Source organism: Entelurus aequoreus, linkage group LG06 (genome assembly GCF_033978785.1).
Source record: "Entelurus aequoreus isolate RoL-2023_Sb linkage group LG06, RoL_Eaeq_v1.1, whole genome shotgun sequence".
Lineage (NCBI taxonomy): Eukaryota > Metazoa > Chordata > Actinopteri > Syngnathiformes > Syngnathidae > Entelurus > Entelurus aequoreus.
In genome coordinates, this window is record NC_084736.1 from 26,219,197 (window position 1) to 26,245,786 (window position 26,590).

A 26,590-nucleotide genomic window follows, 5' to 3' on the forward strand; every position below is an offset into this window, starting at 1 on the left:
AAATAACATTCATATATTCGCCTTTACACTCTTTTCACCCAATATAGCAGCCTTGAGTGTGTTCTACTGTACATTATAGTACTCACTAATAGCCCGGAGGATCCTCAAAGCATCATTGCTATGGTTGTCATCCGGCCACTACAACACATCCACTACCTGGAAGTACTTCCTCACATCCTAGTTAACTCCACTAAGTTAGAACTGGGCTTCCATTTGCTGAAACCACATGTGAAAGTTGCTCTGTGAAAACATGGTCAACTTGACAGTCAGAGCTAGGATTATGAGCTGTGTTGTTAGCGTTCTGTGTTGTTAGCATTGCGCGCTCCGGGTTGTCATACCACATCAGTCACACCAAAGTTCTATCAATGTCACGTGGAGCTGATGATGTCGAAGACATTGAACATTGAAAGCTAACAGCGGCTGTTAGCATTGTTAGCATTAAGTGGCGCGCTGAGTCACATTGAGTCTGCCTTGTCCCGTGATTTGTTTTTTGACATCGCTCACGTCAAAGTCTCACCAATGTTGAGATGTGTTATTGATGAGGCAGGGGTAGAAGGTGAAGTGCATTAAAAAGTTGTTCTGACTGAAGTTGGTCAATTTGATTGTTGCGATGAAGATAGCGCCAAGATTAGCCGCCATGTTGTTAGCATTGTTAACTCAAGCCTGAAAATGGAAATCCTGCTAGGTGAATATCTTTATCCAACACCATGACATAATGTCACAATTTATCATGACGCTTCTGTAATTTATCTCCCAATGAAGTTTAAATATCTCTAAAAAACATAATGTTTAATTAGTTAATCTCCATGAAACTATATTACACATTTACTGTTGTCGCCATTCTAACGTTTGTTTCTGTTGCTTTAGAGAACATTTCCTTAAATTTCCTCATCAAAATAAAGGAATATCCACAGATAAAAGCTTAAAAAATACATTTAATAAGAAGGCTAATACCATTTATTGGGATCATGTTGAGGATAAGCAGCACAATAAACCAGCACTTAAAACAATACAACATGTCCAAAAAGGAGTAAGACGAAAAAAATTAAAGTACCCGTGATTGTCACACACACACAAGGTGTGGCGAAATTATTCTCTGCATTTGACCCATCACCCTTGATCACCCCCTGGGAGGTGAGGTGAGCAGTGAGCAGCAGCGGTGGCTGCGCCCGGGAATCATTTTTGCTGATTTAACCCCCAATTCCAACCCTTGATGCTGAGTGCCAAGGAGGGAGGTAATGGGTCCCATTTTTATAGTCTTTGGTATGACAATTCATCATGTCCAAAAAGGAGTAAGAAGAAGCCATGCTTATTTGATCCAACCTTTGTCCAATATTGAGCGTTTCAGTTCTTCTTTGTACTTTGTGTACTATACTGTTTCTTAAACTGATCCATATAAGTACATTGTTTAAGTATCTCACTAAATCCATCCCAGAGTTTATTTCCATTTACAGGTACACTAAATGCCTTCAATGTTGTGCAAGCATACAAATGTTTAGATTAGTTCATTCCTAAATTGTGTGTACATTTTTTGGTAACCTTGTGTTGTTTGCCATTTGTAGATTATCTTTGCAGTTTGAAAGTGTACCAACAAGTGCATATATTTACAGTAACACTTCACGAAACAGTGTTCCATATTAAAGTATTCATTTACAGAAAGATCGAGATTTTGTCATTTGTTGAACTTCTCACGGTCCCTGAATGCAGCACCGCGGAAGCGTTGGTTGCTTCTGATTGGCTCCTGACCAGGAAGTACGGAAGTGTTAAATGTTAGTGTTCGTGCCTTTCGGTGTTTTGTTGCTGTGACTTTTGTCTTCAATGGAAAACATCGCTGCTCACTTTCTAATACTAATTTATTTCCTCTACGCGCTGATATGTTTTATCGCCAATGCGCAGGATCTGCTAGATGACGGCGGCTGGTGAGTTTTGGCTTGCTAATTTGCTAAGTGAGAAGCCAAATGATGATGAACATTGTTCAACAATATCATGCAGTTTGAAACATACAACATCAAATTATTGTTTGGTATGTTGCAACACAAGACAATAATATGTCGAATAAAACATGTGACAGAGGAGTTCTAACGTTATCACTAACTTTACAAACATTTCCTTTCTGAGTAAGTGGTGTGGCGCCATTATGGAATATCATGTACTACTATTTTGTAATATTACCTAGTTTACTGTAATATCATGTATTATATTGTAATATAATGTAGCATACTGTAGTATCAGTATACTGTAATATCATATAGCATATTGTAATATTATGTTGTATATTGTAATATCATGCAGCATATTGTAATTTATTGTAGTATACTGTAATATCATATAGTATACTGGAATATCATATAGTATACTGCTATATGATATAGTATATTGTAATATCATGTCAAACAAGAAATAATGCAATGTCACGTGGTATATTGTAATAATATGTAGTATATTGTAATATGTATTATTTTGTCATATATATTGTAGTATACTGTAATATCATATAGTATACTGTTATATGATATAGTATACTGTAATATTATGTCAAATAAGACATAATGGAATGTCATGTAGTATACTGTAATATATAGTATACAGTTACATGATATTGTACATTGTAATATTATGTAGAATAAGATATAATAGAATGCCATGTAGTATATTGTAATATTATGTAGCATATTGTAATATGCAGTATATTGTAACATATAGTATACTGTAATATCATATAGTATATTGTAATATTATATCAAATAAGATATAATGGAATGTCATGTAGTACACTGTAATATCATATAGTATACTGTAATATCACATAGTATATTGTAATATGTCAAATAAGAAATAATGCAATGTCACGTGGTGTATTGTAATATTATGTAGTATATTTTAATATCATGTATTACTTTGTAATATATTGTACTATACTGTAATATCATATAGTATATTGTAGGGCTGCAACTAACGATTAATTTGATAATCGATTAATCTGTCGATTATTACTTCGATTAATCGATTAATAATCGGGTAAAAGAGACAAACTAAATTTTTATCCTATCCAGTATTTTATTGAAAAAAAACAGCATACTGGCACCATACTTATTTTGATTATTGTTTCTCAGCTGTTTGTAAATGTTGCAGTTTATAAATAAAGGTTTATTAAAAAATAAAATACAATTATTAAAATAAAAAATAAATAAAAACTCTGCGCATGCGCATAGCATAGATCCAACGAATCGATGACTAAATTAATCGGCAACTATTTTAATAATCGATTTTAATCGATTCAATCGATTAGTTGTTGCAGCCCTAGTATATTGTAATTGTCGTTGTGGCTTGTGCAGCCCTTTGAGACACTCGTGATTTAGGGCTATATAAATAAACTTTTGATTAATTGATTGATAATATTATGTCAAATAAGATATAATGGAATGTCATGTAGTATACTGTAATATCATATAGTATACTGTAATATCATATAGTATATTGTAGGGCTGCAACTAACGATTAATTTGATGATCGATTAATCTGTCGATTATTACTTCGATCAATCGATTAATAATCGGATAAAAGAGACAAACTACATTTCTATCCTATCCAGTATTTTATTGAAAAAAAAACAGCATACTGGCACCATACTTATTTTGATTATTGTTTCTCAGCTGTTTGTACATGTTGCAGTTCATAAATAAAGGTTTATTTAAAAAAATAAATTAAAAAAATTATTAAAAAAAAAAAAAAAACCTCTGCGCATAGCATAGATCCAACGAATCAATGACTAAATTAATCGGCAACTATTTTAATAATCGATTTTAATCGATTAGTTGTTGCAGCCCTAGTATATTGTAATATCATGTCAAATTAGATATAATGCAATGTCATGTGGTATTTTGCAAAATCATAGTATATTTCAAAATCATGTGGTATATTGTGATATGTCAAATCAGATATAATGCAATGTAGTATATTGTAACATGTAAAATCAGATATAATGCAATGTAATGTAGTATATTGTGAGATCATGTAATATCCAATCATATAATGCAATTTCATGTAGTATATTGTAAAATCATGTATTATGTTGTAATGTAGTGTATTGTAATATGTACAAATCATCAGATACAATGCAATTTCATGTAATATATTGTAATGTAATATTGTCATATCAAGTAGTATATTGTAATATGTAAAATCCGATATAATACAGTGTAATGTAGTATATTGTAATATCATGTAAAATCATATGATATAATGTAATTTCATGTAGTATATTGTAATATGTAAAAATCGTACAATATCATGCAATTTCATGTATTGTATTGTAATGTAATATAGTATATTGTCATATCATGTTGGAGTACGTCCAATTATATATAATGCAGTTTCATGCAGTATTTTGTAATATCATGTCAAATAAGAAATAATGCAATTTCACGTGGTATATTGTAATATTATGTAGTATTTTGTAATATCATGTATTATTTTCACGTTGGCACAGGGGTTAGTGCATGTGCAGAACGGGACAAGCGGTAGAAAATGGATGGATGGATATTGTAATTTTATATAGTATATTGTCATGTCAAGTAGTATATTGTAATATGTTAAATCAGATATAATACAATGTAATGTAGTATATTGTAATATGTTAAATCAGATATAATACAATGTAATGTAGTATATTGTAATATGTAAAAATCGTACAACATAATGTAATTTCATGTATTATATTGTATAGTAATATGGTATATTGTCATATCATGTTGGAATACATACAATTGTATGTAATGCAGTCTCATGCAGTATTTTGTAATATCATGTCAATTAAAAAATAATGCAATGTCACGTGGTATATTGTAATATTATGTAGTATATTGTAATATCATGTATTATTTTGGAATATATTGTAATATACTGTAATATCATATAGTATACTGTTATATCATATAGTGTATTGTAATATTATATCAAATAAGATATAATGGAATGTCATGTAGTATACCGTACTGTAATATCATATGGTATACTGTAATATCATATAATATATTGTAATATCATGTCAAATAAGATGTAATGCAATGTCATGTAATATTTTGAAAATAATGTAGTATTTTGCAAAATCATGTGGTATATTGTAATATGTAAAATCAGATATAATGCAATGTAATGTAGTATATTGTGATATAATGTAAAATCCAATGATGAAATGTAATTTCATGTAGTACATTGTAAAATCATGTATTATGTTGTAATGTAGTGCATTGTAATATCATGTACACATCATCCGATACATTGCAATTTCATGTAATATATTGTAATGTTATATAGTATATTGTCATATCAAGTAGTATATTGTAATATGTAAAATCCGATATAATGCAGTGTAATGTAGTAAATTGTAATATCATGTAAGATCATATGATATAATGTTATTTCATGTAGTATATTGTAATGTGTAAACTCAGATGTAATACAAGGTTATTTAGTATATTGTAATATGTAAAAATCGTACAATATCATGCAGTTTAATGTATTATTGTCTATTGTCATATCATGTTGGAATACGTAAAATTATATTTAATGCAGTTTCATGTAGTATGTTGTAAAACTATGTAGTATCATGTAAAATCATACAATATAATGCAATTTAATGTCATATATTGTAATGTAATATAGTACAATGTCATATCAAGTAGTATATTGTAATATGTAAAATCCTATATAATACAATTTAATGTAATATATTGTAAAATCATGTAGTATTTTGTAATATCATGTAAAATGGAATGATACAATTCAATATCATGTAATCTTTGCTGTAATTTGCAGTCAACTATGTGCTGCTGGTGAACGCCTTCTACTGGCATAAAAGTGTAATTGTGTGCAGGTCGTCCCAGGGTTTGCATCATGAAGGGCCGTGCAACATCCCAGTGTTGGACGGCCGCTCGCTGCCACTGCGGTACTTCCTGGACAGGTGAGTCCATCGAAGAAAAAGAACAGGTCGCATGCGTGCTACCTAGCTGCGTGTCATTGTTGTGGTGTTGTTTCCATAGATACGCATACAGCACACCAGTGGTGATCCGAGGTGTGACTGATAACACGGTACAGTATAAGTACAGTACAGTATATGTACAGTATGTTCACCTCAAGTCCAACCTTTGATTTGTGTTCATATCTGACATCTTCTTCACCACTTGTAGAAATTCCGCTCTTTGTGCTCCAAGTCTTCGTTACTGGAAGAGTACGGCCATCGCAAAGTACGGCTCAGTACCGCCAACACGTATTCTTACACAAAAGGTACGACTGTCAGCACTTTATTTTTCCACGGGGCTTTATAAAAAAAAAAAAGTTGGTATAGTAGCCATTTATTTTATATTTTCTGTATGTTTTATTTGTTTGACTGTATGTTTCACTGTATGTTTTAATTTGTTTATTGTATGCTTTACTGTGTGTTTACAGTCTATTCTACTGTATGTGTACTATTTTTTACTATATTTTTTACTGCATGTTTCACTCTATGTTTACTGTATATTTTACTAAAATGTTTCATGTTTATTGCATGTTTACTAGATGTTTACTTTATCTTTACTGTGTTTTATTTAAATGTTTTGCCTTATGTTTACTGTATGTTTAATATGTTGTAATCATGTTTATTGTATGTTCACTATATTTGAGACTGTATGTTTGCTGTATGTTTTACTGTATGCTTACTGTAAGTAAACAACAGTAAGTTTTAATTCATGTTTATTGTATGTTTACTAGATGTTTTACTGTATGTTTAACTGTATGTTTCACTATATGTTTTAGCTTTGTTTATTGAATGTTTCACTATGTTTTAAATATGTTTATTGTATGTTTCACTATGTTTTAAATAGGTTTATTGTATGTTTCACTATGTTTTAAATATGTTTATTGTATGTTTCACTATGTTTTAAATAGGTTTATTTTATGTTTCACTATGTTTTAAATAGTTGTATTGTATGTTTCACTATGTTTTATTATGTGCTTACTGTCTATTCTACTGTATGTTTACTATGTTATCCTGTTGGTTTACTGTATGTTTCACTACATGCTTTTATTAGTGTTATTGTATGTTTCACTACATGTTTTTATTAGTGTTATTGTATCTTTCACTGTATGTTTTAATTTGTTTTTGTATGTTTCACTATGTTTTTCTGTGTCTTTACTGTCTGTTCTATTGTATGTTTACTATGTTTTACCATATGTTTACTATGTTTTACCATATGTTTACTATATGTTATACTGTATGTTATTGTTTACTATATGTTGTACTGTATATTTACGAGATGTTTTACTATATGTTTTACTCTGTTTACAAGATGTTTTACTACATGTTTTACAGTATGTTTAATGTATGTAAACTATATGTTTTACTATATATTTCACTGTATGTTTACTAGATATTTTACTATTTGTTACTGTATATGTACTATTTTTTACTGTATGTTTACTGTATTTTTACTATAGGTTTTACTGTATGTTTCACTGTATGCTATTGTTTACAATATGTTTTACTGTATGTTAACTAGATGTTTTACTACACGTTTTTATTTGTTTTATTGTATGTGTCACTGCATGTTTTAATTTGTTTATTGTATGTTCACTACACTTGTTACTGTATGTTTACTATATGTTTTACTGTGTGTTTACTATGTGTTACTGTATATTTCACTGTTTGTTTACTATATTTTTTTTTAACTGTGTTTCACTGTAAGTTATTGTTTACTATGTTTTACTGTAGTAAACATACTGTATGTTACTGTATACCATGCAGTATGTTTTACTGTATGTTTACTAGATATTTTACTATATGTTTTGCTGTATGTTTACAATATGTTTTACTGTATGTTTACTAGATGTTTTACTGTACGTTTACTAGATATTTTACAGTATTTTTACAAGATATTACACTATATGTTTTACTTTATGTTTACGCGATGTTTTAATATATGTGTACTAGATGTTTTACCATATGTTTTACTGTACATTTACTAGGTGTTTTACTGTATGTTTCACCTCTTTTTTTATTTTTTCTATTGTATATTTCATTGTATGTTTACAATGTGTATACAATATGTTGACTATATGTTTTTTTTTCCTGTGTATTTGACTGTATGACCATGTGACCTGTCCACAGTGGACGTGGCGTTCAGGAAGTACGTGGACAACCTCCTCAGACCTCAGTCGCTGGACGTCCTTGGCAGCGGTGAGTAAAAGGGGCGTGTCATCCTGGCGGGTGGCATGAAAGTGATGATGTCATCGGCAGACACTTTGTACTTTTTTGGAGACAATAACTTGACGGAGTGGCAGAACCTATTTGACGTGTACAAGCCACCACCGTTCCTGCTGCCCGGCACCAGCAGAGCGTACAGCTTCGGCATCGCAGGTCTCTACCTGGCGCTGTATTTATTTTGACAATGCAAAGATGCACATAAAGATCGGATATGTCTTTTTCAGGTGCTGGAACTGGCGTCCCCTTCCACTGGCACGGTCCGGGCTACTCGGAGGTCATCTACGGGAGGAAGGTGAGCTTTGTCGTCTCGTTGGAGTGTACGCTCGGTTCTTGACCGCGTGTTTTGTCTCATGGCAGCGCTGGTTCCTCTACCCGCCTGACAAGCAGCCACACTTCCACCCCAACAGCACCACCCTGTCCTGGTTGACGGACACCTACCCCAACCTGCCAGTAGACGAGGCCCCGCTGGAGTGCACTATCCGACCTGGAGAGGTAGACATTGGCGTGGTCTTTTGGGTTTCACTTTTTGAGGGTAAAGCCACGGCCCCAGTGCTTCTTAATTCACTGTAGACATGAAGATGTGATAAATGTGTCGGTTATGTAACACAACACTCGTCCATCAGGTGCTTTTCTTCCCCGACCGCTGGTGGCACGCCACGCTCAACCTGGACACCAGCGTCTTCATGTCCACTTTCCTGGGATGAAGACATGGAATGATGTCATTATGTCCTCAACACAAGACATGTATACATGTATGTATGCATGTATAAATTAGTGGTGAGATTCTTTTGGCACTTAACGATTCCAACCCATTCCGATATCTGGGTTGATGATACGATTCAGAATCGGTTCTCGATAGAAACAGATTCTCGCAATATATTATTTAATATAATATTTAATATAATATTTATAATAAAAACATTTCAAAATAGATTAGAATAGCTTCTCTAGTTGCATGGATATGGCCTAAAAAATACATTTTTAAAAATGTGTTCTTATATGATTTTTTTTTTTTAATTGAATTCAAAGAACTAGGGTTGTGATGCGGATGTAATGCGATTTTTTGTGCACTCTCAGCAGACTTTATATCAGCAATATGGCCGATCAAGTTGTTTACATTCCATACCATACCAACTTTTATTTAGAAAGATATAATTTTGTTATCTGGCATTTGGATAGGTGCTTACTGGAAGCTAATTTGTGGTTCACGTGATGCCAGTGACCATGGAATGTACTTTCTATTGTTTAACTATACAGCGTTGACTTATATGACCCAATGCAAACAACCTCCCCTTGTCATGACGCAGGAAAAAAAACTAGCACACAAAGTCAACAAACATGGCACACATAACACAACCTGCTCGCTGAACTTTGTGGCTATAATAAAAAAAACAGCCAACCACCATAAAAAATTCTAAATTACACCCATTTAAATCCATTGCAAGGCATGATGGGAACAATGGAAAAAACACTCATCCATGTTTGGTGCATTTTAGCCGATTGATTACAAAACTTTAAGAACTTCACAAAGGTAAACAAGGTAGGAGTTGAACTTTCAACATATATATATACATATGTATATGTATATATATGTATATACTGTATATAGATAGATACATATGTATCTTATATATACAGATATATAGATACATATGTATGTATATATATATATATATTCATATATATATATATTCATATGTATATATATGTATGTATATATATATATGTATGTATATATATGTATGTATATATATATATATATATATATATATATATATATATATATATATATATATATATATATATATATATACGAAAATATTTTTAGCCCAATATGGCCCCCCAGTCAAAGAGTTTGTACACCATCCATCCATCCATTTTCTACCGCTTGTCCCTTTCGGGGTCGCGGGGGGTGCTGGAGCCTATCTCAGCTGCACACGGGCAGTAGGAGGGGTACACCCTGGACAAGTCGCCACCTCATCACAGTTTGTACACCCCAGCTGTATATACTAAGGGTGCGCAAAAAAAAATTCAAAAATTTCATAAGAATCAAATAAAAAAATATGTTTTTAGGCCATCTCCATGCAGCCAGAGGTAGATTTTCTAACCTGTAATCTGTTTTTAAAAAGTTTTATTGTAATTATTATACCAAATATTACAATGCGAGAATCGTTTTGACTCAAATCGTAACCCCAGGAATCAGAATTGGATTGAATTGTTAGGTGCCCAAATATTCACACCCCCAATATTTGCATGTATATGCATATGTACAAGTGAAATTAGTGCGTGAAGTTGTACAATAAAAACACAACCTAAGAGTTAAGCAGCTGTCAAGGTTTATTTATAAAGCAAATTTAATGCAAGTTCAGTAAAATTACACTGATAATAATAATACAATTTACTTATAAGGCGCCTTTCTAGGCACAAAAAGACAATGTAGAAAAGATCATCATCATCATTGGATAAGTAACAAAGATAGCCATAATTTACAGTGAATAAAGAGTCAGAAATAATTGTGTTTTGAATCTTGAAGAGGGAAAATGAGTCCATATTGTGAAGGTCTGAGGGTAATGCGTTCCAAAGATGAGGGGCTGACCGGCTGAAGGCTCGGGCCCCCATTGTGGACAGTATGTGGACGGATGACTAGGATCTTTACAGTAACTATAAAAACATCCAACAGGCTTATAATGAAGAAATAGAATATGTGATAAAAATTAATAACTTTTTTCCACCAATACAAAAAAGTCTAGTGCATAAATGTGTGATTTGAAAGTTACATACTTTGTTACACCTCAGTCCACCTCTTCAATGGTGGGCCCCTGGGGGGCGGGCTTCGACCGTCCTCCCGCAGGCCCCGCCCCCTGACACAGCTTGCTGATGACTGGCTGACATGCTCGCTCCAGCTCGTTCTGCTTGTGCCGGAGCTCGTCTTTGTCGGCCAGCTGGTTGTTCTCCAGCCACCTGAGGGTCTTGTCACATTTGTCCATCAGCGCCTTCTTGTCCTCCTCGCCGCACTCGGCGTCCCGTCCGCTGTGCCTCACGTTGAAGGTGTAGCACTCCAGAGAGTTCCTGGCGGCGACCTTTTCCCGCTGCAGCTCGTCCTCTGCCTTGTAGGTTTGTGCGTCCTGCACCATCTTGTCCATCTCCTCCTTGCTCAGACGTCCCTTGTCGTTGGTGATGGTGATCTTGTTCTCCTTGCCGCTGCTTTTGTCCACCGTCGACACCTGGAGGATCCCGTTGGCGTCCACGTCAAAGGTGACCTCGATTTGCGGCACGCCTCGCGGTGCCGGCGGGATTCCGCTCAGTTGAAAGGTCCCCAGTAGGTTGTTGTCCCGGGTCATGGCTCTCTCGCCCTCGTAGACCTGAATGAAAACGGCGGTCTGGTTGTCCGAGTAGGTGCTGAAGGTCTGCGTCTGCTTGCTGGGGATGGTGGTGTTGCGTTGAATCAGCGGCGTCATCACCCCTCCCGCCGTCTCGATACCCAGCGACAGCGGCGCCACGTCCAGCAGAAGCAAGTCCTGCACGTTGCCCGAGTTGACACCAGTGAGGATGGCAGCCTGGACGGCGGCGCCGTACGCCACCGCCTCGTCGGGGTTGATGCTTTTGTTCAGCTCCTTGCCGTTGAAGAAGTCCTGTAGGAGATTCTGGATTTTGGGGATCCGTGTGGAGCCCCCGACCAGGACGACGTCGTGGATCTGGGCCTTGTCCATCTTGGCGTCCCTCAGCGCTTTCTCCACCGGCTCCAGAGTTCCTCTGAACAGCTTGGAGCACAGGTCCTCAAAGCGAGCCCTGGTGATGGAGGTGTAGAAGTCAACGCCCTCAAAGAGGGAGTCGATCTCAATGCTGGCCTGGGAGCTGGAGGACAGGGTCCTCTTGGCCTTCTCGGCCGCCGTACGCAGCCTCCGCAAGGCCCGCTTGTTGTGGCTCACGTCCTTCCTGTGCTTCCTCTTGAATTCCGCCACAAAGTGGTCCACAAGGCGGTTGTCAAAGTCCTCTCCGCCCAGGTGTGTGTCTCCGGCCGTGGCTTTGACCTCAAAGATGCCGTCCTGCATGGTCAGGATGGACACGTCGAAGGTGCCGCCGCCCAGGTCAAAGATCAGGACGTTGTGTTCCTTGGTCTTGTCTTTGTCCAGACCGTAGGCGATGGCGGCTGCCGTGGGCTCGTTGATGATCCTCAGGATGTTGAGTCCTGCGATGGCGCCCGCGTCTTTGGTGGCCTGTCGCTGGGAGTCGTTGAAGTAGGCGGGGACTGTGACAACAGCGCTGGACACGGTCTGGCCCAGGTACGCCTCTGCGATCTCCTTCATCTTGGCCAGCACCATGGAGGAGATCTCCTCGGGGGAGAAGGTTTTGTCCTCCCCTTTGAACTGCACCTCCAACCTGGTCTTCCCTCCATCGGCCACCACCTTAAAGGGCCAGTGCTTCCTGTCCTCTTGCACCACCGGATCGTCAAACCTTCTTCCGATCAGTCGCTTGGCGTCAAACACCGTGTTGCTGGGGTTCAACGCCACCTGGTTCTTGGCGGTGTCGCCGATGAGCCTCTCGGTGTCGTTAAAGGCCACGTAGCTGGGGGTGGTCCTGTTGCCCTGCTCGTTGGCGATGATTTCTACTTTCCCGTGCTGGAAAACACCCACGCAGGAGTAAGTGGTTCCGAGGTCGATGCCGATAGCAATATCCTTTGATGCCGTCATCTTTGGGTTTAGTCTAATCTGGATGTCCCTCTGTGAAGACAACATGTTAACAACATAAATAAATCAAATGGTGAAGTGTTGGGCTGTTAAACATTGTAAAAACATAAAGCTCATCTTCCTAAAAGTTAATTTCCTGAGGAATAAAGTGAAATAATTAAGACGAGAAGAGTCTACTTACGCTTGAATATCCCTGGAGGAGAAATAATGATCCTCTGCTCGCCCATCAGCTCATTCATACCCGGCGAGCTGACACTCTCGCAAGGTCTAGACGTTTCTCCATCAGTCGACGTCACCGACAGGCACGATTTCCGGCTGGCATTGTCAAAATAAAACGGCAAAGGTTGTGTGAACGGACACTGGTTTTATTGTGAAGGCAAGAAACGAGCAAGACTGTGAACATTGACGTGACTTTATCAGAACAATCTGGACTCTTCGAGATGAAGCGAGGAAATTGTAGGTGTTTACTGACGTCATTTAATAACCACACTCACCTTCCCGAATCATCTAGAAAATATTGTTCTGGATTGTTATTGAAATGCTGAAACACATGACATTAACAAATCAAAAAACTATTTCTAATAGAAAAAAAAACAATGAGTCTGTTTTTAGCATGAATACAACCACGTCGCATTTTGAAACCAGGACAGATAAGATTATATATTTTTTGTATTCGTGCGGGCCCTGCGATGAGGTGGCGACTTGTCCAGGGTGTACCCCGCCTTCCGCCCGAATGCAGCTGAGATAGGCTCCAGCATCCCCCGCGACCCCAAAAGGGACAAGCGGTAGAAAATGGATGGGTGGATGGATGTATTCGTGCGTTGAAGATGTCTCTCGCGCACCGATGTCGCGTTCTTTCCAAGTCTCGCGAGAGGAGCACAGGACGGCTCATCGCTGCAATCTTCTTGTTGAGCAACAATAACAAGCGTCAAAGGACGTGATTGCGCGGTTATGTTCACCGGACGCCGGTCGTCCTCTGGGTCGGGCCCAGTCGAACACATAGATGCCAACACCAGGCTGTGATGTACAGGTAGGTTTGTGGAGCGTCCATGCGAGGCGGCGAGCAGGTTTATTAATAGCCAGCTAGCTAGCTAACGGTTAGCATAGCTCGCTAAAGCATTCTGGATGTTAGCTGCCCGGGAAATGATGACAAATGTAAACATTTCCTCACATTTTCTTCGCACTAACCTCATTTTAGCTGCCTGTTATTGCAATAAAAACCCGTTTTGCTGCTAGTGTGTGTTAAACAAGCGCATTGCTTGCTGCTTCACGTTAGCCTGCTAAAGTCTTACAGAACATTTCAAACGGTGCATTTATCTGCTTGTATTAATATAAATAATAAAACATTTGATGGTAGCCACCTCCTCTAAGCTTATCAAGTTTTCACCCTTAATATTGACTTTCATGACTTTTGACACATTTCATGCATAGCTGCAAGTTACGATGAAGAAGAAATGAAAAGAAAAACAATCTTTCAGTATATAATAACTTTTTATGTGTTCTAATAACTTCTTTATTGATTATAATTTCCTTATTACAACACCTTAATTTATGACCTGTTTCCCTATTATAATAATGTATTTATTGATTACCTTTCTTACCATTATAATAACTTCTTTGTTATCTATGACCTGTTTCCTTAATTTAATAATTTCTTCATTATTACTTTTTCTCTATTGTAATAACTTCTTCGTTGATTACCTTTCCCTATAATAATAATAATAATAATAATAATAATAATGTATTAATTTATTGCCCTTTCCCTAATATTATAACTGTGTTATGTATTACTTTTTCCTTTTATAATTACGTCTTCGTTGATTACCTTTTTCGCTATTATAATATCTTCATTTATGACCTGTTTCCTTATATAAATACCTTCTTAATTAGTACTTTTCCCCCTATTATAATAACTTGTTCATTGGTTACCCTTTTTCCCTATTAATATAACTTTTGTATGTATTACTTTTTTCCTATTATAATAAATTGATGATCTTTTTCCCATTATAATAACTTCTTCATTTATGACCCGATTCCTTATTTTAATAATGTTTTCTTGTATTCCTTTTTTCCCTATTATAATAACTTAATCATCGATTACCTATTTCCCTATAATAATAACTTCTTCTTTGATTATCTATTTCCCAATTATATTTTCTTCTTCATTGATTATCTGTTTTCCTATTATAATAACTTCTTCATTGATAACGTATTTCCCTGTTATAACTTCTTCATGAATATATTACTTGCCTGTTATAATAACTTGTTCATTAATTACTTAGTTGCTTGTTATAATAACTCCTTCATTGATGACCTATTTCACTATTATAATAACTTCTTCATTGATTACCTTTCCCTATAACAATAACATATTCATTTATTACCTTTTCCCTATTATTATAACTGTTTTTTTTATTACTTTTCTCCTATTATAATAACTTCTTCATTGATTATCTTTTTCCCATTATAATAACTTCCTCATTTAGGACCCGTTTCCTTATATTTGATAATGTTTTCATGTATACATTTTTTTCCCTATAATAACTTTTTAATTGATTATCTATTTCCCAATTATATTTTCTTCATTGATTATCTATTTCCCTTTTATAATAACTCCTTCATTGATAACGTATTTCCCTGTTATAACTTCTTCAATAATTACTTATTTGCCTGTTATAATAACTTCTTCATTGATTACCTATTACCAACTCTTGTAGTTGTGTTACAACAGCAACATTGTAAAAGCAAAGGTCATATGTTGCAAAAAGTCCGTTGCAGTTAACATTGTTTGTGTCGACAGGATGTGGCGCCGCTGCTCTGGATGTTTGACGTTTGTGACCGAGAGGAAGACTTCACACATCTCGCCTCGTCGCCACTTGACCGCCGCTTTTGCGTCTGGTATGAGGAAACATGGACGCCGCCAGGATCATGTAGCATAACTCTCTGAGCTCTCATAATGCATTGTGCTGCCAAGACAGGTTCTTAGTTTGCACTTTTAGTGTAAGCGAACAGACCGATGTGTGGCGTCTTCGCCCGCTCAACTCGCTTCCTCCAGCTGTGTGTCTCGTGTTCAGACTGATCTGATTGGCCGCCGTCGGCGAGAGAATGAACGGCTCTCTTTTGACCCCGCCCAGCCCGCGGGCCACAAGTTCCTCCCCCTTACCCCCTTCACCGTCCCCCTCGCCGTCCCCGCCTTCCCCGCCATCCCCCTCCCTCCTGCCGCTGTGCCCGCGACCTCCTCCCCTCCCCCCTCTGGTGTGCCCACCGCCCCAGGCCCACCCCTTGTCGCTGTCAGACACGCCCACGCCGTCGCCCTCGCCCTGCCTCAGCTGGACTGAATTCTGTGAGCTTCACGCCCGTGTGGCTGCCGGAGACTTTGCGCGCCACTTTCGGGCGTTCCTCCTGGAGAACCCACACTACACCCCCGACTCGGCCGCCGCTTTCTGCCGCCGCTTCACGGACCGCTTTGTTCGCCACTTCCAGAGCGAGCTGGAGGGGGCTCTGCCGCCCAGCTGTGCTTCTGGAAGGGATGACATGGTGAGCTGGGCTCCCCAGTCGGACGCCACCTCCCTGGAAGAGGAAGCCACGTCCCCGCTGTCGGCGTCCGGGGAAGCTGTCCCGTCCTCTACCGTGACACGGCCCGCCTCCAAAGCGGCGCCGACACGCCTCGTGTTGGACGGCCGCGGCAGTGACAGATTTCAAGACTCTTACGCCCAAGGCCAGCTCCTTCCGCCATCCTCATCGTCGTCCTGCTGCTCCTCTGTTGGAGGAAACAACGGGAGGAGGGACGACAAAGGCGCCGCCGTGACTTCCAGCAACGGCGAAGCGCCCATGGAGGAAGAGGAGGACAGCTGGCTCGGGACGGCGTCCGTAGGGGAAGACATGGAGCCGGAAGAGCGAGACGCTGAGGCCGTGGAGACGAACGGCTCCCACTGTGCCCCCCACACACCTCCCTCCTCCTCCTCGGTCACGCCCCCGCCCAGCGCCGCCTCCAAAAACAAAGTTAAGAAACGCTTCTCTCTGCGCAGCGTGGGACGCAGCGTGCGCGGGAGCGTGCGCGGCATCCTGCAGTGGCGCAGTGCGTCCAGCGACTCGGCGCCGAGCCCGCTGCCTGCCAGCTACAGCTACACTGTGGGCGTGCAAGATGCCGCATTCTCCAGGAACGCCGCCACCCAGCCACCCACGCCCACCTCCTCCATGCCCGTGTCTCTGTCGATGCCCCTCGCCCTACCCCACTCTTCCTCCCTACCCCCCTCGTCCTCCAGCAGCGCCACCTCTCTGTCTCTCGCGGACCGGCGGCGGAGCAACGGCGAGGGCGGAGAAAAGGACAAGTGGAGCCTGCGTCTAGAAAAACTGCGGCTGACGCGATCCCCGCCTCCCGTCCTCACCGCAAGCACCGCATCCTCCGTGCTGCCTACCGGCAGCGCCGCTGGCTTGGTCCCGTCAAGGAAGGCGGGCCGTCTCGTGCGGGAAGGCGCCGTGAGCGTTAGTTCGACCAATGACGAGCTCAGCGGAGGTCACGGTTTTTCAGGCTTCTCTTTCGCACTTCTTCATCACGGCGCCGACAACAACGCCACCCAGGCGGCTACGGCGCCGCCTCTGGCGAGTGGCGGCAACGTGCCTTGGAAGGGCGGTCGGTGGCATAAGTGTCGTCTGGTCCTCCGAGAGAGGGAACGAGAAGGCGGTGACCGCGGCGACGACTTCTACCTGGAATTCTTCATTCCACCAAAGGTATGTCACGATGAGGCAGCTGTTATTAAATGTATGTAAAGTTGAACGTCTTCAGAGAATATCCATATACGTTAGAGCAAACTTTTTCCACTGAAAATCAAAGCATGCGGGGGCCATTTGATATTTTTTATTTTTCAAACCAATACATTGTATAGATTTTTTTCCCCTGACCTTCAGGCCCCGGTACCTGGAAGGGTCTCAGTCACAAACATTTTGAAAATAAGTAATATATCATTTATTTTTCCTATTATTATTTAATGCTCTAATATCTATTCTAGATCAACTTATATCTTTCGGTATAAAGTAAAAAAATAAAAATGTTTTATGCCCTTTTTGTCAAACAAAACCATGTTTTTAATGGCAAAACACAAAATATGCAATATTTTCCCCCAAAAAATGTCAAAGTAGAATTTTAGATGTGAAGTAATTGGAGCCTTAAATAAGTCAATGATTCATAAGACCATGGATTTTAAGTAATTATTATTTTTTTGTGCAATTAAATATATATTTTTTAAATTAAAATGATTGGAGATCCAAAAGGGCCCCCACTCATAAAAGTGTAAAAAACAAGTCATACACTTTTATATTGTGTCTTCAAATATATTAGTCGAGTATAATTTGTTACTATTTTTTTTTATGTTTTATTTTTTTCAATTTGTTTGTTTTATGCGATTTTTGTGAAAGAAAACTCAGTTTTTTTCATATGACAAACACAAAACTTACAATATTTGCCCCAAAAAATATTTCAAAGTGGAATATTTGATGTGAAGTAATTGGAGCCTTGAATAGGTCAATAATTCATAACATTGATTTTTAATTATTATTATTATTTTGGAACAAGCCTGCATGGCAACATTGCACCTTTTTCTTGTGACATTTCACCTGTATGCTCTTTTATTCCACTTTTTTATGTTTTCTAAAAACATTTTAAATCCATCCATCCATCCATTATCTACCGCTTGTCCCTTTCGGGGTCGCGGGGGTTCTGGAGCCTATCTGTGCTCATTAATTCAATTATCATATTTTTAGAATGTGCTGTGGACCGCAAATGGTCGCTTTATGAAACTCACGTTCTCCACAATTACATTCATAATATGAACAAAATAGAAATATTAGTGTACAAAGTCAAAATAAAGACTTATCATTTGATGACTGCGATACAGGGATCAAAAGATAAATTGTAATGGTGATGCTGACATGCAAATAAGATAGTACAGTAATGTGTGATTGGTTCTGTGATGCAGCTCGTAATTCAAAATAACCCTAACCCAAATCAATCTTAGCCCCTAATAAAAGCAAAATTCTAACATTTAACGATTTTTAATAATAAAAACAAACTTTTAGGTAATGACTATTGTATAAAAACAATACAATAGAATGTAGTACAAAGAAATACAATCTAAATCGATTGAAACATTTCTAAAATTGATTTAAAAATACAATTTAAATTTATTTTGCGTATATTTTTTTTATAATATTAAATTTAAAAAATGTGTTTAGGCCATATCCGTGCAACCACGGATGAAAAAGTTTCATTATAATTATTATACCAAATAATACATTTCGAGAATTGGTTTGAATCGAGAACTGATTCTAAATCGAATTGTCACCCCAGGAATCGAAATCGGATCGAATCGTTAGGAGCCCAAAGATTCACAACCCTAGTGTTTACCCTGTGGACTTCTAAGGTATCTCCTTCCAGCTGCTTCTCCGTCAAACACCATCAGCAGCTTCTCCATATTTTCATGGATTAATGTCCTCCCTTAAGATATTACTTTACCTTCCTTGGCTGGCGTTATTCTATCCTTGATGGCCTCCCTCTGCTTCAATGAGATGCAGTTTGTAAAGTGTTATACACATGTACTGGGTCACCAAATCAGCTACTCACTCACCTCCATCCATCCATCCATCCATGTTCTACCGCTTACCCCTTTCGGGGTCGCGGGGGGTGCTGGAGCCTATCTCAGCTACATTCAGGCGGAAGGCGGTGTACACCCTGGACAAGTCGCCACCTCATCACAGGGCCAACACAGATAGACAGACAACATTCACACTCACATTCACACACTAGGGTCAATTTAGTGTTGCCAATCAACCTTTCCCCAGGTGCATGTCTTTGGTGGTGGGAGGAAGCCGGAGTACCTGGAGGGAACCCACGCAGTCACGGGGAGAACATGCAAACCTCACTCACGTTTTTGATTATTTCTTTCTTTAATTCAACAAAAATCATCCACTTCTTTTCCTCAGCATTTGAAAAAACTAACTAACTTACGAGATCATGCTAGCACACAATTTGGCCAGATCTTACAGGTTGTACTGTGTCTTTAAAAAGGCCACCTAGTGGTGTAATGCTAAAGACGCAGGGAAAGACTGAAGTTAATTTGGTGCTGAATTCCTATGAAAAAACTTGTTCCAATATTTGCTTTGTCAGTCAAATATCTCCTTTGTTGCATACAGTAAACATTGTACTTTTTACTTACAGTAAACATGGTAGTTTATATTTCTATTCATCCGTCCATCTTCTCACGCTTATTTGAGGTTGGGTCACGGGGGCAGCAGCCTGAGCAGAGAAGCCTAAACTTCTCTTTCCCCAGCCAGTGTCTACCCAACGTGCCCTGGGTCATCCCCGTGGACTCTTACCAGTCAGATGTTCCCTAAACACCTCCACTGGGAGGTGTACGGTGGGCATCCTGACCAGATGCCCAAACCACCTCAGATAGCTCCTTTCAAAGTGGAGCAGCAGCAGCTTTACCCTGAGCTCCTCCCCAATGGTGGAGCTTCTCACCCTATCTCTAAGGGAGAGCCCCGCCACCTGACGGAAGACACTCATTTTTGGCTGATTGTACCCGTGATCTTGTCCTTTTGGTCACGACCCAAAGCTCATGACCATAGGTGAGGATGGGAACGTAAATCGACTGGTAAATTGAGAGCTTTGACTTCCTGCTCAGCTCCTTCTTCACAACGACTGATAGATACAGGGTCTGCATCACAGCAGACATCAGCACCGATTTGCCTGTCGATCTCACGAGCCACTCTTCCCTCACTCGTGAACGAGACTCTGAGGTACTTAAGCTCCTTCACTTGGGGCAAGATCTCCTCCCCAACCCTGAGAGGGCACACCACCCTTTTACGGGCGAGAACCATGGACTCTGACTTTGAGGTGCTGATTCTCATCCCAGTCGCTTCACACTAGATCGAGTGAGAGCTGAAGATCCTGGCCAGATGAAGCCATCAGAACCACATCATCTGCAAAAAGCAGAGACCTAATCCTGGAGCCACCAAACGGGATCCCCTCAATGCCATGACTGTGCCAATAAATTCTGTCCATAAAAGGTATGAACAGAATTGGTGACAAAGGGCAGCCCAGGCGGAGACCAACCCTCACTGGAAACCGGTCCGACTTATTACCGGCAATGCGGGCCAAGCTCTGACACTGATCATACAGGAAGCGGACCACCACAATCATGCGGTGCGATACCCCAAACTCTGTAAGCACTGCCCACAGGACTTCCCGAGGGACACGGTTGAATGCCTTCTACAACCAGTCTACAGAACACATGTAGACTGGTTGGGAAAACTCCCATGCACCCTCAAGGACCCTGCCGAGAGTATAGAGCTGGTCGACAGTTCCATGACCTGGATGAAAACCACACTGCTCCTCCTGAATCCGAGGTTCGACTCTACGGCGTAGCCTCCTTTCCAGAATACCTGAATAGATCTTACGGAAAGGCTGAGGAGTGTGATCCCGCAATAGTTGGAACACACCCTCCGGAACAGCCCCCGATGTCCATGCAATGTTGCAGAATCCTGTCAACCACGACATCCCCACAGCATCCAGAGCTTTAGGAAACTCCGGGTGGATCTCATCCAACCCCTGGGCCCTACTACTGAGGAGCTTCTTAACTACCTCGGCAACCAGAAATAGTAGAGCCCACCACAGAGTCCCCAAGCACTGCTTCCTCATAGGAAGACATGTAGGAGGGATCAAGGAGGTCTTCGAAGTATTCCCTGCACTGATCCACAACATCCCAAGTTGAGGTCAGTGCACTGCTTCCCTCTAAGGCGGCGGTTGGGGGTCCAGAATCGCTTCGAAGCCGTCTACCTCCCTCGTGACTAGTTCAAAGTTCTCCCAATGGTGGGAATTGAAACTCCCTCTGACGAGAGACTCTGCTAGACATTCCCAGCAGACCCTCAACAATGACTTTTGGCCTGCCTGGTCTGACTGGCATCCTACCCCACCATGCCTCTTCGGGCTATGCCGGGTCAGGCCCCATGGGGACAGGCCAGGCATCAAGCCCCACCTCCGGGCCTGGATCCAAAGGGGGGGCCCAGTTACCCGCGTCCGGTTGAGGGAACTCTGAATCCTTGGCTTTTCCTTTTTATAGAGGTGCTTTTTGTCTGGTCCCTCACCTAGTACCTGTTTGTCTTGGGAGACCATACCAGAAGCCCCCAGACAACATAGCTCCTAGGATCATTGGGATACACAAACTCCTCTACCACGATAAGGTGGCAGTTCAGAGAGGAGTTACATGCAGTAAAGATGGTAGTTCATTGCACATCATGAGAAGAGTAAGGATGTAGTGTTTTGTGTCCTGGTGTGAACCCACAACAATGGTTGCCAAGTAGTCAGAGCATGTTTCGTGTGTCCAGTCGTCCAAAGCGCGGCTGACGATCCCATGCGCCTCCGTTGTGGACGTGAGGAGCACGACGGCGCAGGAGCTTCCCGACAAAGAGAACACCTTTCTGCTACAGGTAAGCCAAGGCCTCATGCAGCGCGGCCAGGCGTCAATGACGGCTTGTGTGTCTTCTCAGTTGGAAGGCTCCGCCCAGTACGTGATGGAGACACGAGACGCCGTCCAGATGAGAGCGTGGCTCAGCGACATCCACAAAGGCATCTGTCTCAGGTGAGGAGGGTACACTGGAAGGGGGCGACATACCGCATGCAGCATGCACGCTGACATCTGTGTCTCCCGCAGTGGACAGGAGGATCCAGAAGGTGGCACTGCGTTGGAAGGGAGTGCCATGCCGGAGATTGTGGAGCGTCTGTCACAAGGTGAGCTTGTCAACAAACACTTCCAACATGGCGACGAGCGTCACGCCGCTTCCTCTTATCACCGCAGTCTGTTATGGCGGCCTGGGAGGCTCCTCCCCTCTGATGGATGGTCTTCCGCCCGAGTTGCCGCCCCGCGCCCCTCTGGACGAGCCTGACGGGCGCGTTCTTGGAGGAGGTGGGGCTAGCCTGGGTACGCCGTTTGCAGAGACCCCAGACGCTACAGGTAATGCGATGAAATGTCCTCGATGATGATGATGATGACAATGATAATGACCGCCTCTCTCCCACACAGGCTCCTTTTTGTTCTTAGAGGTGACGTCCGCCGAGGCGCTGGAGCACCCGCTCAGCGAGTGTCAGTGGTTCCACGGCACCTTGTCTCGCCTCAAAGCGGCCCAGTTGGTTCTGGCGGGCGGTCCGGCCAGCCACGGCGTCTTCCTGGTTCGCCAGAGCGAGACGCGGCGCGGGGAATACGTCCTCACCTTCAACTTCCAGGGCAAGGCTAAGGTGAGCGGCTCGTCTGCTTTGACATGGCGGGCCTTTTCCAACATGGCGTCTCTCCTCCAGCACCTGCGCCTGTCGCTAAACGAGAACGGTCACTGTCGAGTGCAGCACCTGTGGTTCCAGTCCATCTTCGACATGCTGGAGCACTTCCGGGTGCATCCCATCCCTCTGGAGTCTGGCGGCGCTTCCGACGTGACGCTCATGAGCTTTGTGGGCGCGGCGGCCGTTCGCCAGCCGGGTAGGAGCGAGCTTATTCGCGCATTACGCTGCTATTGTTGCCTTTTTAGCGCTCACCAGAGCGGCTGCTTTAAACGAGCGACGCCCACTTGTCGCTGACGCGTGTCTTGTGTCCGTGACTCGTCCTTGCAGGCCGGGACAGGGCGGGCAGTCGGCCTACAGTCTGTGATGTCATCACCACGCGCCATCCCGACTCTCCATCAACCCCCATCTCTGACTGTGTGTAAGTGCGACCGGGTGCGAGTGAGCGAGTGATTGGCGGTCAAATGATCAAGCTAGCATGCCAGCTTCCTGCGCTGGAGGACAACTTCCTGCAGCTCATGGCTGCCACGGAGTAATGCACTGGTTTAGCCACGCCTCCTTCAAAGTACATAATGGAAGCGATGCTAGCTTGTTCAGGTGTGGACCGGCCCACTGTTTCCATGACAACCATGGCCTCCATAACAACCGTCATTTTGTCTCCCCCCAACCCCACGTCACTTAGTCCCTCCTCTTCCTCCCTGTTGACGCTTTTTCTCCTCGCTCTCCACAGACTTGACCAGCAGACCCCGTAGTCCTCCTCAGCCGCCCCCGCTGCCGCCGGGACGCCCGCCGCCACCAACTCCACCGCAAGAGAGAGGAAGCGAGGCGGAGCCGGAAGGGGCAGCGTCAGGCGGCGGAAGTGGAGGCGCGGCGGAGGACTGGGAGGACCGGGACGCTCCTCTCCGCCAACTGGAAGCTGCGGAAGGGGAAGAGCTGGAGGCAGTGAGGGCGCCGCGAGCCGTCGATAACCAGTACTCCTTCTTTTGAGGAGCGTTTATTTTGTTCGCCAGGTGAGCAGCAGGTGACGCCACTAACACTAAAGGAGCGAGACAAGATAGGACGCCCGCTGAGAGCGTCTCCACAACACTAACGAGCACGACGAGTCCACCAGCTTAGCTTCCTTACCTCGCCGGAGTCCGACCACGCTGTGATGTCACAAAAGTGGAGGTGCTGCGATGTCACGACTCCGCCCCCTCGCTCTCCACATGAAGAAGACCTTGTCAAGAATAGTATTCATTTTGTTTATTCACATGTCTTTGTGCCTTTTTGTTTGGGGATCAAAGGATGGAGAAAAAAAAAGAAAAAAAGATTGGTTATCTTCTGCGGGCGGTCTCTCTGCCGCACTGTTGTGACAAAACGAGAGCTGAGCCAGAAAGCAAAGCTCTCGGTCTACCGAGCTATCTACATTCCTACTCTCACCTATGGTCATGAAGTGTGGGTCATGACCGAAAAAATAAGATTGCGGATACAAGCGGCCGAAATGAGTTTCCTCAGAAGGGTGGCTGGCATCTCCCTTAGATATAGGGTGAGAGTTCAGTCACCCGAGAGAGACTCGGAGTAGAGCCGCTGCTCCTTCGCTTGGAAAGGAGCCAGCTTAGATGGTTCGGGCATCTCGTGCGGATGCCTCACGAGCGTCTCCCTAGGGAGGTCCTCGTTGCACGTCCCAATGGGAGGAGACCCCGCGGCAGGCCAAGGACCAGATAGGGGGATTACATCTCCTCTCTGGCCTGGGAATGATTCGGGATTCCCCAGGAGGAAGTTGCTAATGTTGCTCTGGAGAGAGAAGTCTGGGGTCTCTGCTGGAGCTGTTGTCCCCGTGACCCGATTCCGGATAAGCGGTTGAAGATGGATGGATGGACGCGGGCTTTCCCCGCGTCTTTCTAACGCCGTCGTCACCTCCTCGCCCTCGCCATCCATTCAGCAAAAATGAAAAAAAGAAGGGGGAGGGGCAGGGATGAACGTTTTCTACTGTGCCTTTCTGTGTTGCTCCGTTTAACGCTTTCCTTTTTTGCGCCTCATGTTGTGTTGTCACTTTGACCACTCTTTGTGCCTTTCTGTCTCTTCTCGCCCCCTGTGGTTAGTTTCAGGTACTACATCGATTCTAATATAAATAGTGAAACCTTACCGCTCTTCTTCTGTGTTTGTGACCAAAACGCTTCACCCACGTCAACACTACAAGCACAAACACATTAGTATGGTGGCCAGCTGTCAATCAAAGTGGACGTAAGACGCTTTTAGCCATGTGGATCAGGTTTGATTGGCGCGGGGCTCAACCAATAAGAAGCTAGATCGCACTGCCGTCCACAAAGGGCGCTCGTTTTAATTACCAGCCCCTCCCGAGTCCCGGGCAAGGGTGTTAGGAATTATTCATACATGAATATTATGTACAATATAAATTAAACAGTGCAAATTAGTGTATATAACTAACGTCCTGTGTCCAATAACAATATAACTTGAGCAATAACACAACACATATTTGTGAAATAAAGATAAAAAAGGAACTGAAGATGAGCCATCTCATCGTGCTAGTATTGATCTGATACTCGTACTAGCCTTTGATTGATTGATGGAAACTTTTATTAGTAGGTTGCACAGTGAAGTATATATTCCATACAATTGACCACTAAATGGTAACACCCGAATAAGTTTTTCAACTTGTTTAAGTCGGGGTCCACGTAAATCAATTCATGGTACTATTGATTGATTGATTGAGACTTTTATTAGTAGGTTGCACAGTGAAGTACATATTCCGTACAATTGACCACTAAATGGTAACACCCGAATAAGTTTTTCAACTTGTTTAAGTCGGGGTCCAATACTAATATATACTATCAGCATAATACAGTCATCACACAAGTTAATCATCAGAGTATATACATTGAATTATTTACATTATGTACAATATTTACAATCCGGAGGGTGGTATGAGGACGGTTTAGTTGATATCAGCACTTAGGTCATCAACAATTGCATCATCAGATGGACATTGAAACAGTGTAGGTCTGACTTGGTAGGATATGTACAGCGAACATAATGAGTTTAGAAAGCATAAGAACAAGTATATACATTTGATTATTTACATTTGGTTATTTACAATCCGGGGATGTGGGATGTGGAAGGGGGTTAGTCAACGGTTGAGGTTGACTGGAGGTGTTTAAGTGCGGTTTTGAAGGAGGATAGAGATGCCCTTTCTTTTACACCTGTTGGGAGTGCACTCCATATTGATGTGGCATAGAAGGAGAATAAGTTCAGACCTTTGTTAGATCGGAATCTGGGTTTAACGTGGTTAGTATAGCTCCCCCTGGTGTTGTGGTTATGGCGGTCATTTACATTAAG

General features: G+C 41.8%; 3 protein-coding genes across 5 annotated transcripts; 2 read left to right on the forward strand and 1 right to left on the reverse strand.

Moving 5' to 3' along the window:
* Positions 1-1,748: 1,748 nt before the first annotated feature.
* jmjd8 (jumonji domain containing 8) lies at positions 1,749-9,943 on the forward strand. 2 transcript variants are annotated; one of them, XM_062050396.1, is made up of 9 exons: positions 1,749-1,919; positions 5,876-5,962; positions 6,042-6,090; positions 6,189-6,285; positions 8,147-8,215; positions 8,276-8,395; positions 8,467-8,534; positions 8,600-8,774; positions 8,866-9,943. In XM_062050396.1, exons 1-9 carry the CDS (start codon positions 1,819-1,821, stop codon positions 9,015-9,017), a joined length of 918 nt encoding a protein of 305 aa, XP_061906380.1. In that variant the 5' UTR covers positions 1,749-1,818; the 3' UTR covers positions 9,018-9,943. The 2 variants fall into 2 exon arrangements, with proteins under 2 accessions (XP_061906380.1, XP_061906382.1); XM_062050398.1 differs by having other exon boundaries at positions 8,600-8,734.
* Positions 9,944-10,567: 624 nt separating this feature from the next.
* On the reverse strand, positions 10,568-13,211 carry LOC133652053 (heat shock 70 kDa protein 1-like). The gene is made up of 2 exons (XM_062050386.1): positions 13,112-13,211; positions 10,568-12,963 (listed from the first exon to the last, which is right to left on the reverse strand). The coding sequence occupies exon 2, from the start codon at positions 12,931-12,933 to the stop codon at positions 11,035-11,037; it is 1,899 nt and encodes a 632-aa protein (XP_061906370.1). The 5' UTR covers positions 12,934-12,963; positions 13,112-13,211; the 3' UTR covers positions 10,568-11,034.
* Positions 13,212-13,721: 510 nt separating this feature from the next.
* sh2b1 (SH2B adaptor protein 1) lies at positions 13,722-25,377 on the forward strand. Of its 2 annotated transcripts, XM_062050384.1 has the most exons (10): positions 13,723-13,960; positions 15,731-17,661; positions 22,312-22,413; positions 22,474-22,565; positions 22,638-22,714; positions 22,782-22,937; positions 23,007-23,218; positions 23,279-23,453; positions 23,585-23,675; positions 23,985-24,164. In XM_062050384.1, exons 2-10 carry the CDS (start codon positions 16,036-16,038, stop codon positions 24,004-24,006), a joined length of 2,553 nt encoding a protein of 850 aa, XP_061906368.1. In that variant the 5' UTR covers positions 13,723-13,960; positions 15,731-16,035; the 3' UTR covers positions 24,007-24,164. The 2 variants fall into 2 exon arrangements, with proteins under 2 accessions (XP_061906367.1, XP_061906368.1); XM_062050383.1 differs by lacking the exon at positions 23,585-23,675 and having other exon boundaries at positions 13,722-13,960; positions 23,985-25,377.
* The last annotated feature ends 1,213 nt before the right edge of the window (positions 25,378-26,590 follow it).

Coding starts and splice junctions, on each gene's coding strand:
- jmjd8 (XM_062050396.1), top strand. CDS start 1,819: ATGGAAAACATCGCTGCTCACTTTCTAATACTAATTTATTTCCTCTAC. Junction 8,216..8,275: donor GCTGGACGTCCTTGGCAGCG/GTGAGTAAAAGG, acceptor TGTCATCGGCAG/ACACTTTGTACTTTTTTGGA. Junction 8,775..8,865: donor TTGGGTTTCACTTTTTGAGG/GTAAAGCCACGG, acceptor CTCGTCCATCAG/GTGCTTTTCTTCCCCGACCG.
- LOC133652053 (XM_062050386.1), bottom strand. CDS start 12,933: ATGACGGCATCAAAGGATATTGCTATCGGCATCGACCTCGGAACCACT.
- sh2b1 (XM_062050383.1), top strand. CDS start 16,036: ATGAACGGCTCTCTTTTGACCCCGCCCAGCCCGCGGGCCACAAGTTCC. Junction 22,566..22,637: donor CACAAAGGCATCTGTCTCAG/GTGAGGAGGGTA, acceptor TGTCTCCCGCAG/TGGACAGGAGGATCCAGAAG. Junction 23,219..23,278: donor ACTTCCAGGGCAAGGCTAAG/GTGAGCGGCTCG, acceptor TCTCTCCTCCAG/CACCTGCGCCTGTCGCTAAA.